The 21,155-nt window shown below is 44.6% G+C and overlaps 1 protein-coding gene across 12 annotated transcripts in view; it reads left to right on the forward strand.

The window, feature by feature from the left end:
- The window catches only part of St3gal4 (ST3 beta-galactoside alpha-2,3-sialyltransferase 4), a 44,540-nt gene that overhangs the window by 17,305 nt on the left and 6,080 nt on the right, over window positions 1-21,155 (forward strand). For 3 of the 12 annotated variants that reach the window (XM_078047307.1, XM_078047308.1, XM_078047305.1), the window contains 5 exons: window positions 19,538-19,613; window positions 19,888-19,996; window positions 20,176-20,292; window positions 20,510-20,607; window positions 20,827-20,887. In XM_078047307.1, the coding sequence (XP_077903433.1) occupies window positions 19,598-19,613; window positions 19,888-19,996; window positions 20,176-20,292; window positions 20,510-20,607; window positions 20,827-20,887 (401 nt within the window). In that variant the 5' untranslated portion in view covers window positions 19,538-19,597. Of the gene's footprint in view, window positions 1-2,208; window positions 2,348-19,537; window positions 19,614-19,887; window positions 19,997-20,175; window positions 20,293-20,509; window positions 20,608-20,826; window positions 20,888-21,155 lie in introns of those variants that run through there. The other 9 variants (XM_078047312.1, XM_078047311.1, XM_078047306.1 and 6 more) reach the window with 7 other exon arrangements.

The following is a 21,155-nucleotide window of genomic DNA, read 5'->3' on the forward strand; positions in this document are numbered from 1 at the left end:
TAAGCATGGTGGACACAACTATAATCCTGCTACTTGGGAGGGGGAGGCAGGAGGATCACAAGTTCAAGACCAGCGTGGGCATTTAGTGAGACACTATCTCAAAATAAATAAAAAGGACTGTGGGTGTAGCTTAGTGGTAGAGCCCTTGCCTAGCATGTGCTAGGCCCTGGGTTTGATCCCCAGCATGGCAAAATATAAAAATAAAATAAATAAAAAGAAATAAAATATTATAAGTATAAAGCTAAGGACTTGCTCTTACAACCTATTCTATTCTTTCCCATCTGCCCAGAATGTAATTCTCTCTCTCTCTCTCTTTTTTTTTTTTGGTACTGGGAATTGAACTCAGGGGTACTTAACCATTGAGCCACATCCCCAGCCCTATTTCATATTTTATTTAGAGACAGGCTCTCACTGAGTTGCTTAGTGCCTTGCTAAGTTAGCTGAGGCTAGCTTTGAACTCTCCATCCTCCTGTCTCAGCCTCCCAAGCCACTGGGATTACAGATGTGCACTACCATGCCCAGCATAAATCTTCTCTTAAAGTTGGTTGTATCTTAAATTTTATTCTTTTATTGTATACATAAATACACATACAATTTATACACGTGCACATACACATTATATTTATCTTTTTATTCACACTATATTTATCTTTTGATAACACTTAAAAAATAAACATCATATATTCAGTTTTATCCAAATTGATCAATATAGATAAGTTTCTTCAGTCTAAATGGCTATCTGTAGTATTCAAGTGTATGAATATACCACAGTTTATTTGACCATCTCTGTACTAATAGACATTTAAGTTGTTTCCATTTTTTGCTATTACAACAGCATTAAATTGAATGATGGGGTGAAGAGTTGCAAGGGAGGATTACTCTGGGTTATACCCAGAGACGGCATTGTCCGATTGAAAGCTGTATAGATCTTTAGATTTACTAGATATTGTAAAGTGCCTTTTTTTTTTTTTAATAGTACTGGGGATTGAACCCAGGACGCTCTACCACTGAGCTACATCCCAGCCCTTTTTGTTTTTTATGTTGAGAATGGGTTTTGTTAAATTGCTGAGGCTGGCCTTGAACTTATGATTCTCCTCCTCCCTCAGCCTCCTAAGTATGTGGGATAATAGGCTTGAGCCACCACATGGTGAAGGGCTGTTCTGAGACAGTATATCAATTTGTACTCCCATCAGCACTGTGTGAGAAATTGTATTTGAGCTCCCTGGTCACCAATATAATTTCATATGTTTGTAAAGTGTTTGGGTTTAATCTGTGAATTACCTTTTCTGGGTCTTTTGTTTTTCTTATTCTTTTTTTTTTTTTTTTCAAAGTATGCTAGTGCTCAGACAGGGCCTTGCAGATGCAAAGCATGTGCTCCACTACTGAGCTACACCCCCTGATTTTTTTATTATGGTAAAAATGATTACCATCTTAATCATTTTTAAGTGTGCAGTTCAGTGGCATTATATACATTCATATATTCTTAATATGTTATCTTTACTATCATCTATATCCAGAATTGTTTTCATCTTGTAAAATTGAAAACCCCACCCCATCTTTTGGCAACCACTATTCTACTTTCTGTGTCTGTGATTTTGACGATTCTGAGTACCTCCTGTATGTGGAATCACATGGTATTTGTCTTTCTGTGACTAGCTTATTTCACTTAGCATAGTGCCTTCAAGTTTCATCCATTTTGTAACAAATGTTAGAATTTCCTTTTTACAGCTGAATAATACTCAATTATATGTGTGTATCATATTTTCGCACTCACTTATCCCTAAAAGGACACTCAAATTGCTTCCACATTTAAACTCTTGTGACTAAAGCAGCTAGGAACGTGGGCATACAAATCTCTTCAAATTCCTGATTTCGATTCTTTGGAATATAAACCATAAGTGAAATTTCTAGATCAAATCATGTCCCTTTGCTTTTGTTTTGTTTTGTTTTCTTATTTGTGGGATTGCTGATATATTTAAGCATTTGTGGGTCATATGCATCATCTGTGACTTAGTTAAAGCCTGAACTCTTGAGTGATGTGCACCAGCATCCCTGCTGAATTGGGGAGCAGCTTTGGAAAGGGGTACTTCAGGAGAGGGCTTGGATCAGGAAGTTGGGCACAAATTCTAGAAGGTGTACTTGGAAAGACAGAGCAAAAGGGACTTCCCCTGTGCTGTCTCCTCCCTGTCTCCCTCCTCTGTGCTCCACCCACCCCACCAGTATGCCCTTGAGTCAGGGCCAGGAGGTGGATCTGTGTTCAGTGCAGGGCCGAGTCTGGGTGGCAGTCTGACTTTCTCCCTGGTTGCTGCAGTCTTGTATAGTGGATAGAGTGGAGCCAGGATGACAGGTGAGTGTGGTTGTGGAGCAGGTAGGAGCTGTCGCTGTGGACTCCTCTCTTTGCTGGGATGGGACAGATCTTGAGTTAAGAGAGACTGCCATGTGGAAGGAAGGGTGGGCAGCACCAGGACCAGATGTCACTGTCATCTTACAGGTGCAGAATGCTTGCTGTGTGCCAGGTTCATATGGAGGCAACGGATTTTAAATACCATGACGTGTCTTTTTTTTTCTGGTACCAGGGATTGAACCTAGTGGCACTCTACCACTGACCCCTAGATCATTTTAATTTTATTTTGAGACAGGGTCTGGCTAAATTGCCCAGATTGGCCTCAAACCTGGATCCTTCTGTCTCAGCCTCCCAGTCACTGGGATTAGAAGTGTGCACCACTGTGCCCAGCTCATGATATATCTTGAAGGTCATGACATCTCTGAGAACTTGCTCTTGGTACCCCCATTTTTTAGAGAAGGAATTTGAGACTGTGAGAATCACCAGGCCAGTGGATGTAGAGGCTGGATTATCAAAGACTTTCTGAGTCCATATCCCTTTCCACTGCTAATAGTGCTTTGATTCCCTGGAAGCTGGGTCCTGGTGAGCTGGCCATCTTAATAAGCAAGTAAGGAAGGAGATTTCCTTGGAAATGGAATGTCTTCAAGCATGCGACTCTCCTTGGACTCTTGGAGTTTGCTGACATCAGCCTCTGATGTGATCTAGCACCCTGGGAGCTGATAGTGGTTAAGCTGAGTCAAAGTTGGCAACGGCTAGTTCTTGAGAAACCCACATCTGGCTGTTGATAAGGATGTCCTTGTGAGCATAGTGACGTGCACTTGGCAGAAAGTGGTGACCCTTGTTGGCTCTGTGAACTCCCAGTCTGAGCTTTTGCAAGCTCTCAGCACCTTGGATGCCCAGGTCTTTGTAAAAGAGGAGCCCGAGTTGTTTTAACTTGGTGAAAGTTTCCGTTCACACTTGTTTTACTTATTGCTTCAGTATGCACATAATAATTCAGCTGTCCATACATTTAAATATTTACTGATTACCTATTATGAACCAGTCATTCAATTTGGTATTGGAGAGACTATGGAATGTATGAAAACCTTGCATTCTTGGGGCATACACCAGAGACTTTGTGGTGTAATTGTCACTTATGGAAGTGAAGCAGGCTGATGTGTCAAAGGCAGGTAGAGTGATGAGGCTTCTGGTGATTGGGCAGTCCAGAGAGGAAGCTGTGGCAGAAGGAGGGGAGGATAGGGCGGGAAATCTGGTCTTGGGTCCCAACTACTGATTCCAGATTCCCCAATATTCATAACACCATAAACCCCTGCTGGGATAAAGACCCATAAGTGAAACTCGGTTTTGACTCCTAGTCTCCATTATCAAATTGTGTGTGTGTGTATGCATGTGCATGTGTGCATGCTCATGCAAATGAAACATACAAACTAAAATTTTTACCTCTGGGGAGGGAAGATATGTTTAGGAAATACTAGCAAGGCCTAGGGCAATCATCTGGGACTTTCTTTTCTTAATGAATAGTCAGTTGTGCATAGTAAAGATTCACAGTTTTATTTGTCCTTTCGATTGTGGGCGTGTATATAAAAAAATATTAAGAATATTTTTGGTGCTGGGGTTGTGGCTCAGTGGCAGAGTACTTGCCTCACATATGTGGGGCACTGGGTTTGATCCTTAGCACCACATAAAAATAAAGAAACAAAATAAAGATATTGTGCCCGTGTATAACTAAAAAAAAGAATATTTTTATTCACCCCACATTTTACACTGTTGTGGTTTTTGTACACGAAGATGGAGCACTGCCAAAAACTGAGAATATCCTGGTGTGCCTTACTTTTGTTATCTCTTCACCACCATGATGAAACTCTATGGGAGGAGTCTTCCTCCATTTTAGAGATTAGGAAGCTCAGTCTTAGGAGAGCTAAGTCATCCAAAGTCACATATCTTGCAGGTGGCAGAAGCAGAGGTCAGTCCTGATGGCCCATCTCCAGGGCACAGCTCTTGGACAGAGGAGAGAAGGTTCTGGTGAACCAGTTCCATCTGATCATCTGGCATACCCAAATTTAGCTGCTCACTCTTGTAGACTCTGGGAAGATGTGTGAGGGGTAACCCCCTGTAGGCATCCGGGCAAGAAGGGTCAGGAAGAAGTTGGTTGTGGGTAGAGGTTGAGCCTGTGGGCCAAGGACAATGGCATCTCAAACTTTGCTTTCATACTCATGATCCAGGAGGAGAGGGACAAAGACACAGCAAGGAGGTTTTCTGGACTAGGATGTGTTTAAGACTGTAGGACTTCAGTGCTACCTTGGCTGTGCATCTGAATTACCAGGGGCCCTCCCCCAGACATCTCAGACCCCAAGGCTGACCTTTTAATGTGGAACATAGGAAGCGATGCAGTTTTCTAGATGTTTCCAGTAGACACTTGGGGGTGGATTCCACTGCCCTTGGATAATAGAAAGTTTGAGTGAGGAAGGATTATCTAGCCCAATGCTATCCTATAGAAATTGGGAGGGAGCCACAAATGCAAGCCACTCTCTTTATTTATTTATTTATTTATTTTTGTTACTGGGGATTGAACCCAGGGCACTTCACCACTGAACTGTGTCCCCAGATCTTTTGTATTTTTTTTTTGAGAGAGAGAGAGAGGGAGAGAGAGAGAATTTTAATATTTATTTTTTAATTTTCGGCGGACACAACATCTTTGTTGGTATGTGGTGCTGAGGATCGAACCCAGGCCGCACGCATGCCAGGCGAGCGTGCTACCGCTTGAGCCACATCCCCAGCCCCGATCTTTTGTATTTTTGAGGTAGACTCTTGCTAAGTTGCTGGGGCTGGCCTTGAACTTGCAGTCCTCCTGAGTTGCTGGGATTACAAGTGTGTGCCATCATTCATAGTTCATAATTAAAATGCATTTAAAAATTTTTAAATTTAGCTACATTTTCAAAAAAGCAACAATAAAGAGGTGAAATTAATTTAAATATTTTAACCCATTATAAGGTGATTTTTTTTTGTGTGTGTGTGTGTGTGTGTATACTAAGCGTTTGAAATTCAGCATATGTTTCTATTTAAAGTGCTAGCCAGGGTAGACCAGCCACATTGCAAGTACTTGATAGTCATCTGGGAATTGGAGCCATTGTGTGGTAAGGGCAGGGCTGATGCAGTCCACTGTTTCTAGAAGAGGCATCTGGGGGCCAAAGGAGGGAGACATGCTGGTGGCATGTGGGGTACCAGCCCCAAGTTCAGAGATCCTTAATACGAGCTCATGGCTTCTCTTGGGTGGGAGGGTCCATGTTGGCAGTGAATTCTCTTATATTTATCCTCGGCCTGGCCTGTCTTCCTGATTCCCACCTTGTCACATGGGCTTTAGCTTTCTAACCCTGAAAATAGAATTCAGAGCATCTGCCTCTCCAGGCAGACACGGGAAGTATGATTTTCAGGTGGCTCCCCGTGGTGTCTTGTGATTGGCAGCTGGTCAAATGGATGATACAGTGTTTCTGTACAAAAGTCTGCTATGAAGGCTGTTGGCCGCCTATGGAGCCCAAGGGTGGGGAACAGAGAAAGCATTGTGGTCGCAGTGGAAAGCTTGTCTGGTTCCTTTTCCTCAGAGCTTGGATGACTTGAGAGACACTCCCACTGGTGGCCTTGATGTAGTCAATTACTCTGCCCTCTGTTGTCTCTAAGGAGCCTGGGGGAAGCACAGCTCCCTCACCCCCAGGCATATTGCCATCACTGTACAATGATGGGGTGAGGCCACCAATTTCAGCCAGGGTCTAGCCACAGGCTGCACCAGAAGTGCTAGAGAGGACCTGACCTATTGTTACTGCTTCCCCATTCCTCCACCTGCACTGGGACAATGACATCCTAATGAATAGATCCATTTGTTCATTCAGTAAACTTGTATGAGAGCTAACTGTGTGTCAGGCACTATTCTAGACATTGGCTATACAACAGCAGCAGTGAGCAAAACAACAAAGTCTTTGCAAGTAGGGGAAGGGATCTACAATATTGGGTGTGTGGGGAATTGCTGCTGGGAGGTGGAGAAGTTGAGGAAAGAGCTGGAGGAGTAGATACCCAAGCCCAAGCATTCTAGGCTAAGGGCTTAACAAGTGCAAAGGCCCCAAGGAGGGAGTTTCTCCAGCTAGCCTCATCAAGACATGGTGAATGGCTATTTGCAGTGACCTACTCAGGTAATCCCAGCTACTTGGGCAACTGAAATAAGAGAATTGCAAGTTCAAAGCCAGCCCAGGCAACTTCATGAGACCCTATCTCAAAACTGAAAAGAGAACTGAGGATATAGCTCAGTGGTAGAGCCCTGCTGGATTCAATGCCCAGTACCACCATCAAAAAAAAAAAAAAAAAAAAAAAAAGCCAGGGGGGTAGTTATGAGGAGGCTGCTGAGGCCGGACTGGGTGATGTGGAATAGAAGGGGGCAGTTGGAAAAGAAGGAGGAGAGGTGCTGGCCGTATGGGTAGCTATAGGGAGGAGCAAGGATGTGTCCCTTCTTCTAAGTGAGATAAGGAACCCATGGAAGGTTTTTGAGTAGAGAAGTGATAAAAATGACAGTCTATCCAGGATAATCACAATTAGTTGGTCATCTGTACCAAAGAATGGCTGATCAAGGTCGATTATGACGTGAAGGGAGAGCTCCCGTACCTCTGCCCTCGTCCTGACTTCACTTGCGGCTGCATTGATTGCATTGCATTCACAGTACGGTTTGGACTACGCACCGCACTGGGATATGGGCAGTGGCCACTAGGACCAGACTTACACACCTTGACAGGCTTGGGGAAATGTGTGGATGCAGGTGCAGGCGTATCCCACACTGATGTCTGGAACACTTGCCACTGAGAGTAGGACCCTGGAGACCTGATTTAGGAGCAGAGTGATTAAGTCCTGTGCCTGTGGTGTGCCATGGCTGCAGGAAGAGGACAGCATGTGGGGAAGTCTGGTGTCCAGCTGGAGGGTGTCAGTGATCCCATGAATGCAGCCACGTACATTAAAAGCATATTGGGGAGCCTGCAGAGGGGCACCAGGGCCGAGAGGCTGGTGACAGTGTGTCCTAAGAAAGCCTGCCCGAGAAGTGGCCTGATTGAAGGACTTTGATATACTAGAGACCCCACGTCTCTAGTTGCTCCAAAGGGCAGTGGTGGAGTGTGGGGTCACTTAAGGTACTTGAAATGTAGGGAGCCAATCCTTCATGAGATGGTTTTATTAGAGGCAATAAGGAATAAAGATTAGGAGTTGGGTCCTGGAAGGACTAAAGTTTCAGTCTGAGCTCCACTCCTCATTAGCTGGATGATTTGGGTACCTCCCCCATCCCTTTCATGCCTTTTCTCTTCAGTGGAGATAACTACAGTGTTTGACCTGCAGGGTTGAGATAATACTTGAATAACTCTTGAAAGTGTCTGGTACAGTGGTTCTCAACATTTGGTAATGGCTGGAGACATTTTGCTTGTCAGAACTAGAGAGTGGGATGTTCTACTGGCACCTTGTGGGTAAAGGCCCAAGCTATTGTTAAATATTCTATAGTGCATGTTAGAGGAGCCCCCCCACACAACAATGAGTTATCTGGCCCCCAAAATCAGTGGTGTGGAGGTTGAGATATCCTGGTCTTGCAAATAATAAGTGTGTACTACATTTCAATTATTTTTAAGAAATGTAGTACATCTTTTAATTCCATGTTGTTACTTATTTGGCAGACATTTATAAAACAGACAGGTATTGTGGCATAACTCTACAATCCTAGCAAATTGGGAGGCTGAGGCAGGAGAATTATAAGTTGAAAGACAGCTTGGGCAACCTAGTGAGATCCTTTCTCAGAACATTAAAGGATCTGAAGATGAGGCTCAGTAGTAGAATACCTCTGGATTCAATTCCTGGTACTGGGGGTGGGGGAGAAGGAAGTAAGGAAGCACATGTTTATAAAATATAAAGTTACATTATGTGACAATGCATCTTGGATAATCCAGGTTCTCTCCTAGGCTCTTGTATAAATAAGTTAAAGGTCATAGGATAATGGACAAGACATAAAACCAGTAACAATACAACATTATTTTACCTGGTAAGTAAAGAATTCAAGGTATAAAAAATATTTTATGGGAACAAATACATTAGTTGTTCATAGAAATATCTGAGCAGACTTCATAGATGAGGGGCATTTGAGCCAATGCTATAGGAGTGGGATTATTGACAGAGTGGGGAGGGGTCAGATTATTGTCTTAGTCTGTTTTCTATAACACAATACTGCAGACTGGGTGATTTGTAATGGATAGTTTATTTGCCTCACAGTTCTGGAGACTGGGCCAAGATTGGGGGACCACATCTGGTAGGGGCCTGTATGCTGCATCCTCTCATAGTGAAAGAGAGAAGATAGAAGGGCAAGGGTGGGGGCAGACTTGGCCTTTTTAAAGGAGCCTACTCCCAAGATAATGGCATTGATCCATTCATGAGGGCAGAACCCCCAAGACCTAAGTATCACTTAAAAGTCCCACCTCCCGACACCACCACCAGATTGGGGAATATGTTTGCAACATCTGGACTTTGGGGGACTCATGCAAGCCATAGCATTCTACCCCTGCCTCTCTAAATTCATGTCTTTCTCACGTGCATATGACATTCATTCTGGGGCTGGGGTTGTAGCTCAGTGGTAGAGCACTTGCCTAGTGTGTGTGAGGCACTGGGTTAAAGCCTCAGCACCACATATAAATAATTAAAATAAAGTTATTTTTAAAAGTTATTGATTATTTCATGTTGATTTTAAAAAATTACATTCATTGTACCTCAAAAGCCCTGAAGTCTTAACGTGGTTCCAAAACCAACTTAAAAGTTCAGTCTCATCTAAGTCAGATACAGGTAAGACTGAGGCAAGATTCAACCTGAGGCAAATTCCTGTCCAGCTCAGAGCCTGTGAAATCAAAATGCAATCACCAGTCACATACTTCTGAGATACAAAGGAGGGACAGCATAGGAGGTACTTTCCCACCCCTAAAGGGTGAAGTAGGTGAGAAAAGAAAGTAATAAAGCTCCAGGACTTTATTCCGTGTTCTGCCATCCAGACACACTGGGCTGATTCATCTGTGGGGCCTAGGGCAGTCCCACCCACCTTTATGGCTTTGCTGAGCTCACAAGTCAGAGCTTCCTACAGCTCTGTCAGGTTAACATTGCATCTTGGCCACTCTACACTTCCTGTTCCACAGGGCCTGTCACCAGAGGAGGTCCAAGTTTCGCACAGAAGGGGACCTCACCTCAGAACAAATGGGGTCCTTGACATACATGATGGAAAAGAATTTCAGCACACATTACATTGAGACTCAGGTTCTTAAAGAGATTTAGGAAAGCAGATGTACATTTAAGGGACATTGAGGGGTACTACAAGAGAGAGACATGCTATGGGGGTCTCTGGCTCTTCTTTTAAAGGATACACAGTGAGAGGTGAGAGAGGGTTTGGGAAAGTATGTGGTAATGTCATCAGTCTGGCAATCACAAGACAGTTTATAGTGGTCTGGTTATTCTCAGGATCCTTAGATTGATGTTATTATCTAATCAGTTGATGATGTTAGAAAATCCCCTAAGTTATAGATTTCTCAAAATGTATCTCTCTTTGCTTAATCTATTTTTTGAGAGCTTGTTTGGGGATTCTGGAAAGGGAGCAAAGCTACTCTACACCCTTGACCGAAGAACAGTCCTCCTCTATTGGGGAAGTTTGTCCTCTTCAACAGACTGCGCATCTTTGAGAGAGAAGCTTTTGGAGCAGTAAGGGAGGATGACTCCTGCCTAGCCAACCAGATCAGCTGAATCAATTCTGGCCATCAGTAGGGTGACAGATGTCCAGCCAGATTGCCCTCACATCCTTAATCTATTTATTGTATGGGCTAATTAACAGTGCAAAAGGTTATTTTTTAAGTGGGTGAATTTATATTAAAATTTACAGATTTCACATAAATCTGGGCAAGACAGGCCGAGAACTAATATGATTGGCCTGGAAAGGTATGTGGAACTATAGATTTTTTTTAAATTATTTTTTTAGTTTCTTGTGATACCGGAAATGGAACCCAGGCATACTTTACATCTGAGCTATACATATCCCTATCCCTTATTTTGATTTTGAGTAGGGTCTTGCTAAGTTGCGATCCTTCTGCCTCAGCTTCCCAAGTAGCTGGGATTATAGGCATCTGCAGAACTTTATATTTAAAATTCTGTTTCCTTGTTCCTCCTTTTTAAAAATTTATTTATTTATTTGTTCTAAATTGTTATATATGACAGCAGAATGCATTTAAATTCATAGTACACAAATGGAGCACAATTTTTCATTTCTGTGGTTGTACTAGAGTCACACCATTCATACATGTACCTAGGATAATGATGTCCATCTCATTCCACCATCCTTCCTGCCCCCATGCCCCTTCCCTACCCCTCCCTCTCCTTTGCCCTATCCAGAGTTCCTCCATTCCTCTCATGTTCCCCCACCACCCCCATTTTGGATCAGCATCCACTTAATGAGAAAACATTTGGCCTTTGGTTTTTTGGGATTGACTTACTTCACTTAGCTTAATATTCTCCAACTCCATCCATTTACCCACAAATGCCATAATTTTATTCTCTTTTAATGCTGAGTAATATTCCACTGTGTATATATACCACAGTTTCTTTATCCATTCATCTATTGAAGAGCATCTAGTTTGGTTTCACAGTTTAGCTATTGTGAAATGTGCAGCTATAAACATTGAAGTTGCTGTGTCACTGTAGTACACTGGGTTTTTTTCCCTTTTTTAAAATTTTAATTTGTTATATATGACAGCAGAGTGCATTACAATTCATGTTACACATATAGAGCACAATTTTTCATATCTCTGGTTGTACATAAAGTAGAGTCACACCGTTCGTATCTTCATACATGTACTTAGGGTAATGATGTTCATCTCATTCCACCGTCTTTCCCACCCCCATGCCCCCTCCTTTTTCCTCCCTCAACTTTTTCCCTTTGCCTTATCTAAAGTTCATCTAATCCTCCAATGCCCCCCCCCCATGAATCAGCATCTTTAAATCAGAGAAAACATTCAGCATTTGGTTTTGGGGGGTTGACTAACTTTACTTAGCATTATATTCTCCAGCTCCATCCATTTACCTGCAAATGCCATGATTTTATTGTCTTTTAATGATGAATAATATTTCCTTATTCCTCCTCTTATCTTCTTTTTGCCTTTTAAAAAATTTTTTCCATCCTACCTCAGGCCTAAATGGGGACTTGCAGCTCTGACCCTACAGTTCCACCAGGCATTGCCCTATGAGGGATTCTCTATAGTGTCTGCCTCTGTGACAAATCCACCTAGACCCCAGGCTGTAGGAAGATAGGGTATGGCTGGAGGTGACAGGTCTCTGGGAATATGTCTCTGGGGTTTAGGTTTTACTGTACACAGTTAAAAAAAAAAAAAGCCATGCAAGCCAGGGGCAGTGGCACACATCTGTAATCCCAGAGGCTTGGGAAGCTGAGGCAGGAGAAGCTCAAGTTCAAAGCCAGCCTTAGCAACTTAGTGAGATCCTGTCTCAAAAAATCAAAAAGAGATTGGATGTAGCTCAGTCGTTAAGCACCCCGGGTTCAATCCCTGATGCCAAAAAAAAAAAAAAAAAAAAAAAAAAAAGAAGCAGCAGCAGCCATGCAGTAACCTGAGTGCTTTGTGACTGAGATGTTTCTTCTACCAAATATCCTAGCTGTTCATGTATTTTCTGCTCTTCATAAAGTTCTAGGACACAGACACAAACCAGCCAAGTTCATAGCCACCACATAGTAAGGTTGGTCTCTATCCCAGTTTCCAGCACTCTGTTCTTCCCTCCCACTTGAGACCTCATGAGAATGGCTTTTACTATCTCTTTTATCAGCTTTTTCATCTTCGTGACCAAAAAAACTTGACAAAAACAGTGTAGAGAAGGACAAGCTTATTTTGGCTCACAGTTTCAGAGGTTCAGTCCATAGTTGGCCCATTCCATAGCCCTGGGCCCGAGGTAAGGCAGAACATCATGGTAGAATGGTGTGGCAGAGGGAAGAAGCTCAAGGTCTAGGAATCGGAGAGAATTCTTACCATAGACAAACTAAATCCCAAAGACATACCCGCAGTGACCTGTCTCTCCAGCCATACCCTACCTGCCTACAGCTACCACCTAGTTAATTTTTATCAGTGGATTAATCCGCTAATTAAATTATAACATTCATCTTTGAATGTTCTTGCATGGTATCACACAAGAACTTTTGATGGATATCTCATATATAAACCATGACACCGTCCATATTTCTCCTGACATCCTATTAAAGATCATTGAAGTTATCTCTAAGAAGTTTTAAACCTTCCCTACAGTTCTCCTGAACCCTCACCAGGATCACTCATAATCTTCTGCTTTCAGCAATCTAGGCCTTTTGTAGCTTGTGTCTCCAGATTCTTCCAGCCTCTATCCACTATCCCAGTTCTAAAGCTGCTTCCAAATTTCAGGCATTTGTTATTGCAATGTCCCTATGTCTCAGTACTAATTTTCTGTCTTAAGTCTGTTTGTGCTATTGTAACAGTGCCATGGACTAGATACTTTATAATGAATAAAAGTTTATTTAGTACTTGGCTCCCTACAACCAAGGGAGCTTAGCTGATTAGGGCTTTCTTGCTCTTTATCTTCTGGCAGGAGGCAAAGGGAGTAGAGGGAGAGGGAGAGATGGCTGGCTGAGCATGTCCTGTTGGACATTACTATACATTACTGTGCTCATATTCATTCCCATAGTAATGAATCCATTCTTGTAATAAAAACATTAATCCACAAGGATTCTGCCCCCATGACCTAATAACACCCTCCCACCCCATTTTTCCAGTAGGGGATGAACCCAGAGCTACAGGCTCACTAGGCAAATGCTGTATCACTGAGGTAGTTCCCAGCTCTAAACATCTCTTACCGTCCCATCTCCAAACACCAAGGAGTCAAGTTTGCAACACTTGAACTTTGGGGCCACATTGAATCAAAAGCAGGCATTCTAACACATTAAAGCTGGGCAGAAGTGGGGACTATGGAAGGTAGACGAAATGGTGGGCAGGAAATTGTGGCTCCTTTCATGTGCTTGGGGGAGGGTTGGCAGTGTATCTGCTGAGCTCAAGGCCTGAGTTTGAAGGGCTCTGGCTGCTTGGTAAGGAGCTCTGGCTTTCCATTCAAGGAATGGGGAGCAAATGAAGGAAGAAGGTGGTTTGATCCATATCATTTCTTAGAAAAATACCATGTTGGCAGTTCTAAGGAAGAGATCTGAGTTAAAAGAGTTATAGAGAGTCCAGTTAGGAAGCAGCTAACTTAGGGTGCAGTCTGGAATCAGGCTGTGGCTCAGGAAACCGGGACAGGGAGGGGCTACATTCTAAAATGTTTTTGAAAGTCTATGTAGCCTTTGCACTGGAACTGAGTTATATTTATTTATTTTAAAATTTTAAAGTTTTAGGTCACAATATCTTTATATTTATGTGGTGCTGAGCATCGAACCCAGTGCCTCGTGCATGCTAGGCAAGCGCTCTACCACTGAGCCACAGCCCCAGTCCCGAGTTTTTTATTTTTAATATATTTTTAATATATTTTTTTAGTTGTACACATATGAGGCAGGTGCTCTACCACTGAGCTACAGCCCCAGCCTCTGGAGCTGAGGTTTATAAAGCTCAACATCCTTAGTGCCTTCTCGGTGCCAGGCATAAGGAAAGTAGCTCAGCGATCATTGGCTGGGTAAGCTTATGGAGGGACAGAACCCATAATATTTAGTAACCAGCTAGGGAGGTATTGAAGGAGGAGGAGTTGGGAGGCTTGATGAGGATGTGGTTGGTGGTTAGGGGAGCTGCTGAGATCAGTCTGCTGGGGACAGTCTGCTTCAGTTTGAAGAATTAAGATCATCCAGGTAGACAATTAGAAATATTGGGATGGAAGCCAGGTGCGCATGCCTATAATCCCAACTACTTGGGGAGGTTGAGGCAGGAGGATTGCAAATTCAAGGCCAACCTGGGAAATTTAGGAGATGATGTTTCAAAATAAACTCATTTTAAAAAGTGGGGTGGGGTCAAGGTGTAGATCAGTGGTGGCAAGCTTCCCTAGTATGTATGAGATACTGGGTTCAATCCCAGCACTGCAAAAAGGAGGGAAGAGAGGGAAGTAGAGGTGGGGGAGAGAAGAAAAAAAAATAGTAGGATGAACCTGAGAGAGAAATTAGGGCTAAAGATAAAGAACTCAAATCATCAGTGTACAAATAATAGCAAACCTCTAAAATGAATGAACTTGTCCTGTGAAAATGTGTAAAAGGGCTCCAGGACAAATCCTGGAGAATGCTAGCATTTAAAATGTGAGCAAGAACAATCTTTTCTCTGAGACAACCTACTTTTCCTCTTGAGAGTGCTTCCTTTTCTCTTTCCTTATAAGTTCTGATATACTTTAAAAAAATGTGGGTAAGTTGTTGGTGGTGCATACCTGTAATCCCATTTACTTGGGAGGCTAAGGCAGGAGGGTCAAAAGTTCAAGGTCATCCTGGGCTACTTAGGGAGACACTGTCTCAAAATAAAAAAACAAAAAGGACTGGGGATGTAGCCTAGTTATAAAGCACCCCTGGGTTCAATCACCAGTATGAAAGAGAGAGAGCGAGATATAGAGAGACAGACAGACAGACAGACACATAGAGGGAGGGAGAGAGGCAAAATAAAAAGTGTGGGCAAAGAAAGCAGAGCCAGGGAAAAATGTTCCAGAGGATGGGGTAGCAGGAAAACCTGGAGAGGGCCTTGACCTAAAAGCCATGAAGGAGGCATGGTCAACAGTGAACAAGGTCACAGTATGATGAGATTGAAAAATAACGCTTTCCTGGAGTTGAGTTTTTTTTTTTTATTTTTAATATTTTAATTTTTTAATAACCCTTTGCAGGGTTCTAATTTTGTGGGTCTGAAGGAGCAAATAGCCCTCCTGCCCTAGATCAAATAGGAGGAGGGAAGCCACCAAATGTTCTCATCAGGAACAATTTTAGCATAAAAATGATGGAGGGAGTGAAGGACGGAGGGAAGAGGGGAGAGAGAGAAGCAGGGGTAACAGGAAGAGGGGTTAGAGGCTGAGACAGACTTTTGCTTTTTTAGGAAGAAGGGGTCTGGAATGTGTCTATAAGTCAAAGAGAGTAGAGGAGGAAGCAGAGGTGGGAGATATAGGGCCAAGGGGGATGGAGTCACTGATTGGGACAGTTCTGGGAAGGTGATGGGGAGGGATCAGGGAAGGGATTTGGAGAGAGAAGTGGTGGGAGAGTATTGAAAGAGCAGGGAGGAAAGTGATTCCAAGTTTTGTTTTAGGGTCACTGAGGGTCAGTGAGCCATGTGTGAGGGACACACTTATAATTCCAGCAACTTGGGAGGCTCTGCCTCAGCAACTTAGCAATACCCTATTCAAAAATAAATATTTAAATAAAATAAAAAGGGATGGGGATATAATGCAGTGGTGGAGCACCTCTGAGTTCCATCCCTTGTACCTACATAGGTAAACAAAAACTAAAAAGGGCTTTGCAGCTCAGTGGTAAAGTACCCCTTAGTTCAATCCCCAGTACCAAAAACTACAACCACCACCCCTGAGGGGTAGTGAGATTCAGCGGCAACATTAAGTAAACCTTGGGCTTTTGTCCCCACTGGTCTTCCCCAGCCCCCTTCTTTAGAACATTAAACCATGACCCTGTGGTGGATCTGAGGGCTCAGGACCCTGGCATTATGCTCTGCCCTGGGGGATATCGGGTTGTGCTCCTCTCGGTTCACTGGGTACCTGCTGTGCATTAGACAGTCAGTGCCGGGGGCAGTATGAGCCATGGTTCCTGCTCCCAGTGGGCCTTATTTCTTCACCCCGTTCCCCTAGTTCTCTTTAGCCACAGACACCTTGGTTCTTGGCAGAGTGCCGTGAGAGCAAATAGCCCTCCTGCCCTGGGTCAGCTTTGCCTTGCAGACTGGATGAGCTGGTCTCCTTGGCAGCTGCTCATTCCTAGAGGCTGGTGTACCTTGAACATGGATGGATCAGATGCTAGCTTTTCTACCCAGGTATCCTACTGTGACTTTTCTCCTGCCTTTTTGAGAAGCTGGGTCAGCAATGTGGGACAGCGGGTGGGAAAAAGCTACAAGTCTCCCTGGGCAGCAATGTGCTTAAGAAGCTGTGCTTCTTGGAATGCCTGAAGCCACTGGGCAATCCTCTTGGCTTGGCCCAGCAAGGAGAGGGGGTGGTGCAACCCTGAGTGTAGCTGGTCTGCTTAGCACAACACTGGCTCCATTTTTGAATCAAGACATGCTGATGCAGAACTTTATTGGGAAAGAGGTCAAAGGAGGGCTAGTTGCCTTGCTGTTTGGGTTTGGTCCAGGCTACTTGTCTCCAATCCCCAGTTTCTACCCTCAAGGTTGCTTAGAGCAAGGCTGAGTATTTGTCTTTTAGTTAGCCTGGAACATGCTCTGTGTAGTGTTTTTCATCCTGGCTGCACATTAGAACCATAGAGGCAGTGTTTCTTTTTGTTTATTTATTTTGCTTTTTACTACTAATGCCTGGACCCCTAACTAATTAAATAAAAATCTTGGAGAGTGGAGCATCTGGATTTTTTTTTAAGAGACAGAGAGAGAGAGAGAGAGAGAGAGAGAGAGAGAGAGGGAGAGGGGGAGAGAGAGAGAGAGAGAGAGAGAGAGAGAGAGAGAGAGAGAATTTTTTTAATATTTATGTTTTAGTTTTCAGTGGATACAACATCTTTATTTTATTTTTATGTAGTGCTGAGGATCGAACCCAGTGCCCCGCGCATGCCAGGCAAGCACGCTACTGCTTGAGCCACATCCCCAGCCCGCATCTGGATATTTTAAAACTCCTCCGTTGACTGCATTGTGCAGCCATTGTTGTGGCTTACTGATATAAAGAGAGATGCACTGAGAGGGAGTGAATCCAGGTTACAAAACGAAGATCAGGAGAGCAAGAAGTGTAGGAAATGGTACAGTTGATAAAGTTGAAAAACATTTAAAGCTGGAGGGACTCTGACCTAGAGCTTTGCAACTTAGTGTAGTCCAGCTAAGCAGCAGAGCCTGGCCAGGGAGCTGGTCGGAGGAGAGATCCTCTGGCCTCACCCATATTCTCTGAATAAGAATCAGAATGTGCATATCAAAGTTTGAAAAGTCTGCTTTCAAGGTTGTCCAATCTGTTGTTCTCCACCATGGCTGTATATTAGAATCACCTAGTGTGTAAGCAAATTCCAGGCTAGACCAGACTAACTCTCTGAGAATTTCTAGGTATGGAATTTGTATTACCTGCCCCACCCCACACACACCTTTCTTTCTTTTTCTTTTCTTTTCTTTTTTTTTTTTTTTTTGAGGAAATTCTGTTCAGCCATTGTGAAAACATCCTCCCTAATCAGTGGTTCTCAGACTTGAATGTGGGATCATGATCAAATATTTTGTAGGTCTGCAGGAAGCCTAAAATTCTGCATTTCTAATAAGGGTCTTTGTGTTACCCAGGTTGTTGATCTGATAAATGTATTTCGAGCAACAGGGATCTATTAGGCTAACTTTCCAGCCTGACAACTGAGGGTCAGTGAAGGAGATGTGATCATCCACAAACTTGGCATTCATTCTGTGCTTTCTGGTATATTCTACTCTGTGCCAGGCATCATGCTGGAGGCTGGAGTTGGGAATAGAACAGACCTATTCTGAACCTTGCAGAGCTTATATTTCAATAGGGGAGACAGAAAACAAACAAATAACTAAGCTCACTACAGATCAAAAGAAGGCTGTGAAGGAGATGAAGAGGCCATGTGGTGGGAAATGGCTTGGAGGTTGCTGTGGGTGGGCAGAGCTATCTGGGGAGTTTCTAGAATAATGACTTTAACTGGGAACTTCTGATTACAAATCTCTAACTTTTCAGCACTGTAGGGATAGCTCGATGATAAAGTGCTTGCCTACAATGTGAGAGGCCGAGGAATGGGGGAATCTTTGACGACTTCTTCTTCTTTTTAAAACCAGCTAGGGCCATCCTCTATTCCTCTGGGATCTGTCGATGGTTGCTACTAACCCTACTGAGGATGTCTAGTGGTGGTCCTTTCCTGGCTTTGTCCCTTTCACTGAAGACTCTTTCTTCAGTGACTGTGGACTCAGAGTATAGCCTGAGGAACACGCTGTTGGGGAGCAGGGAATTTGCTCCATAACAGAACAGCATTCAGGATCATCTATCTGTGATGTGTAACAAAGACCAGGCCTTGTCCCTCCCTATCCCTAAGAAATAATCAAAGACTTTTCAGTTGTCACACACTAGTCCTTTCTTCCCTTTCCTGGTTCATTCTCAGTTACCTGAGCTCTTATAAAATCACAGTCCCAGTCCCCACCCAAGCTGACCTGGGTGGGTCTGCAGGGCAGGGCCCTGGAATGTGTGTGTGTGGGTGCGTGATGGAAGAGGCGGACACTGTGCTTCTTCCTGTGGCTATGGAAGGCATAGATATTTGTTATGTAGTGACTTAGCAGCATGACCCTGGCTAAGTTTGAGTCCAAGGCAGTTCCCCCCTTCTGGATTCACCCAGTCCTTTGCCCTTACCTTGCTGGAAGTCTCTCTAGACTCCTCATGGACTAACTACTCCCTCATGGCTCCCCATTTTCTGTCTCCCCATTTCATCACCCCTTCTCACTGAGTTCACCCTATAGGATGTGGGGTGAGACTCAGGCACTGTTTGCCTGGGTCAGAGTCGAGAAGGCCCAGAAGGGGGGTGCCCATGGGGTCCTTCCTAGCCCCACCCTCATTCTCAGTCTATGGCACAAGCACACCTGCTTGGCAGGAGCTGTGGGAGATAGATAAGGAGAGGGAGATGGTGGCTAGAGCAAGGGGCCTTAGATGGTGGAGAATAGATAAAATATGAATCTATCCCTGGTACAGTTAGCTTAATTTTTGTGTCAAATGTGGGTGGAGCCAGGAGCCATGGCACATGCCTGTAATCCCAGCTATGTGGGAGGCTAAGGCAGAAGGACAAGTTCAAGACTAGCCTGGGATCCCTGATGCTGCCCTTGGAGGGGTTAGGAGGATGTTGAGAGTGAGACAGTGGCTCTGGCGATGCTGCCCAGGGAGTGGCTTTGTGCTTTTAGGAGGAGAAAAGGGGTGGGCTGTGGCTGTGTCCTGCTCTAAGCAGGAGTGTTTGTGGAGCCAACTAGACAGACACCTGGGACTCCTACCTCCTAGGTGGCCCGAGGCAGCCGGGATGACAGTTCTCCCCAGGAACCTTGCTACCCGCTGAGAAACATGATCAGCAAGTCCCGTGAGTGTTGTCCAGGGGCTCCCCCTCACTGAAGGATGGGCCTCCAGAAGCCAATCTCTGCAGCATCCTGGCACCCCCTGGGGGTGGTGGAGGGTCAGACTGGGAACCAGGGACCCTCTCTTCATCCTAAAGAACACTAGAAACATTCAGATCCCAGCCCTGAGCTAGGGCTAGGAGAGGGCCAGAGACTGGGTCTGCTCAAGCTGGGGGTTGGAGGGGCCCAGAATGGGGCAGGTAAGAAGAATGGGCTGTACCTGCCTGTTTCTGCCTCTAGCTCCTCTGTGCATGTGCCCTGCAGGCTGGAAGCTCCTGGCCATGTTGGCTCTGGTCCTGGTTGTCATGGTGTGGTATTCCATCTCCCGAGAAGACAAGTACATTGAGCTGTGAGTATATCTTTATGTCCTTTCATTGGTTCTTCTCAGGGATGGGGCATTCAGGGCAGGGTTATCAGGGCAGGAGGGTTCTGAGAGCCAGGTCATGACTCTTCCCATCTCAGGGCTTTGAGACTTGTGTGCCATGGGAGAGGTAGGGGCTGCCTGGAACCCTGACCATGAGGCCCCAGATCTGACTGGGGCTCCCTTCTCTTCTCTGTCTCCAGTTTTTATTTTCCCATCCCAGAGAAGAAGGAGCCGTGCTTCCAGGGTGAAGCAGAAAGGAAGGCCTCTAAGATCTTTGGCAAGTAAGTACGTGAGGCTGAGGGGAGAGGACAAGGTATGGGGAGTGCCAAAATTGAGGGCTTCAGCCTCAGTGTTGGCTGGCTGGAGGGAGGGGGCTGTGCTGGTGGACACAAGTTAGGCAAAGCCAGAGGGTAAAGGAAAGACCATGTAATATTAGTCAGAGACCTGACCCTGCCCTGGCATCTAAATTAATCCCCTTTTCATTCCTACCCCATGCAGCCACTCCCGAGATCAGCCCATCTTCCTGCAGCTTAAAGATTATTTCTGGGTCAAGACGCCATCTGCCTATGAGCTGCCCTATGGGACCAAGGGAAGTGGTAAGTTTCTGCCCAGCTTAGCAGATATGGTGAATCATGTTGGCCACACTGATGCCTGTTCTTTGCCAACCACTCTCTCTGTGCCTAAGTTCTAAGCTGGGCCCAGGCATCAGGATCAAGGTGGAAGAAGGATCAGTGCTCTAAGGAATGGAGCAGGGCAGGCAGCCTCAGGATGCTGGTGACTGCTGTCTCATTCCTTTCCATTTGTTCTGTTTGTAGAGGACCTGCTCCTCCGGGTGCTAGCCATCACCAGCTACTCCATACCTGAGAGCATCCAGAGGTAAGAAGATAACTCCTCCTATTCAAGACTGGGTGCCTCTTCCTCTTTCCTGCCTCAGTGTGAAATTGTCATGGCTCAGCACCATCCCAGTGAGCCTCCTGTTGAGGGTTCCCTGTGGCAAATTTGATCCTCCTTCCTAGCCTGCTTATCTCTCGGGGATATAGGTATGCCAACCCCCACAGCAATCTAGCCTGGGCATCCAGGTGCCAGAGGATGCTGAGCGTATTTCCATGGCAATAGGCAGGACTAGGCTCCCTGCAAGGGAGCT

Source organism: Ictidomys tridecemlineatus, chromosome 4 (genome assembly GCF_052094955.1).
Source record: "Ictidomys tridecemlineatus isolate mIctTri1 chromosome 4, mIctTri1.hap1, whole genome shotgun sequence".
NCBI lineage: Eukaryota > Metazoa > Chordata > Mammalia > Rodentia > Sciuridae > Ictidomys > Ictidomys tridecemlineatus.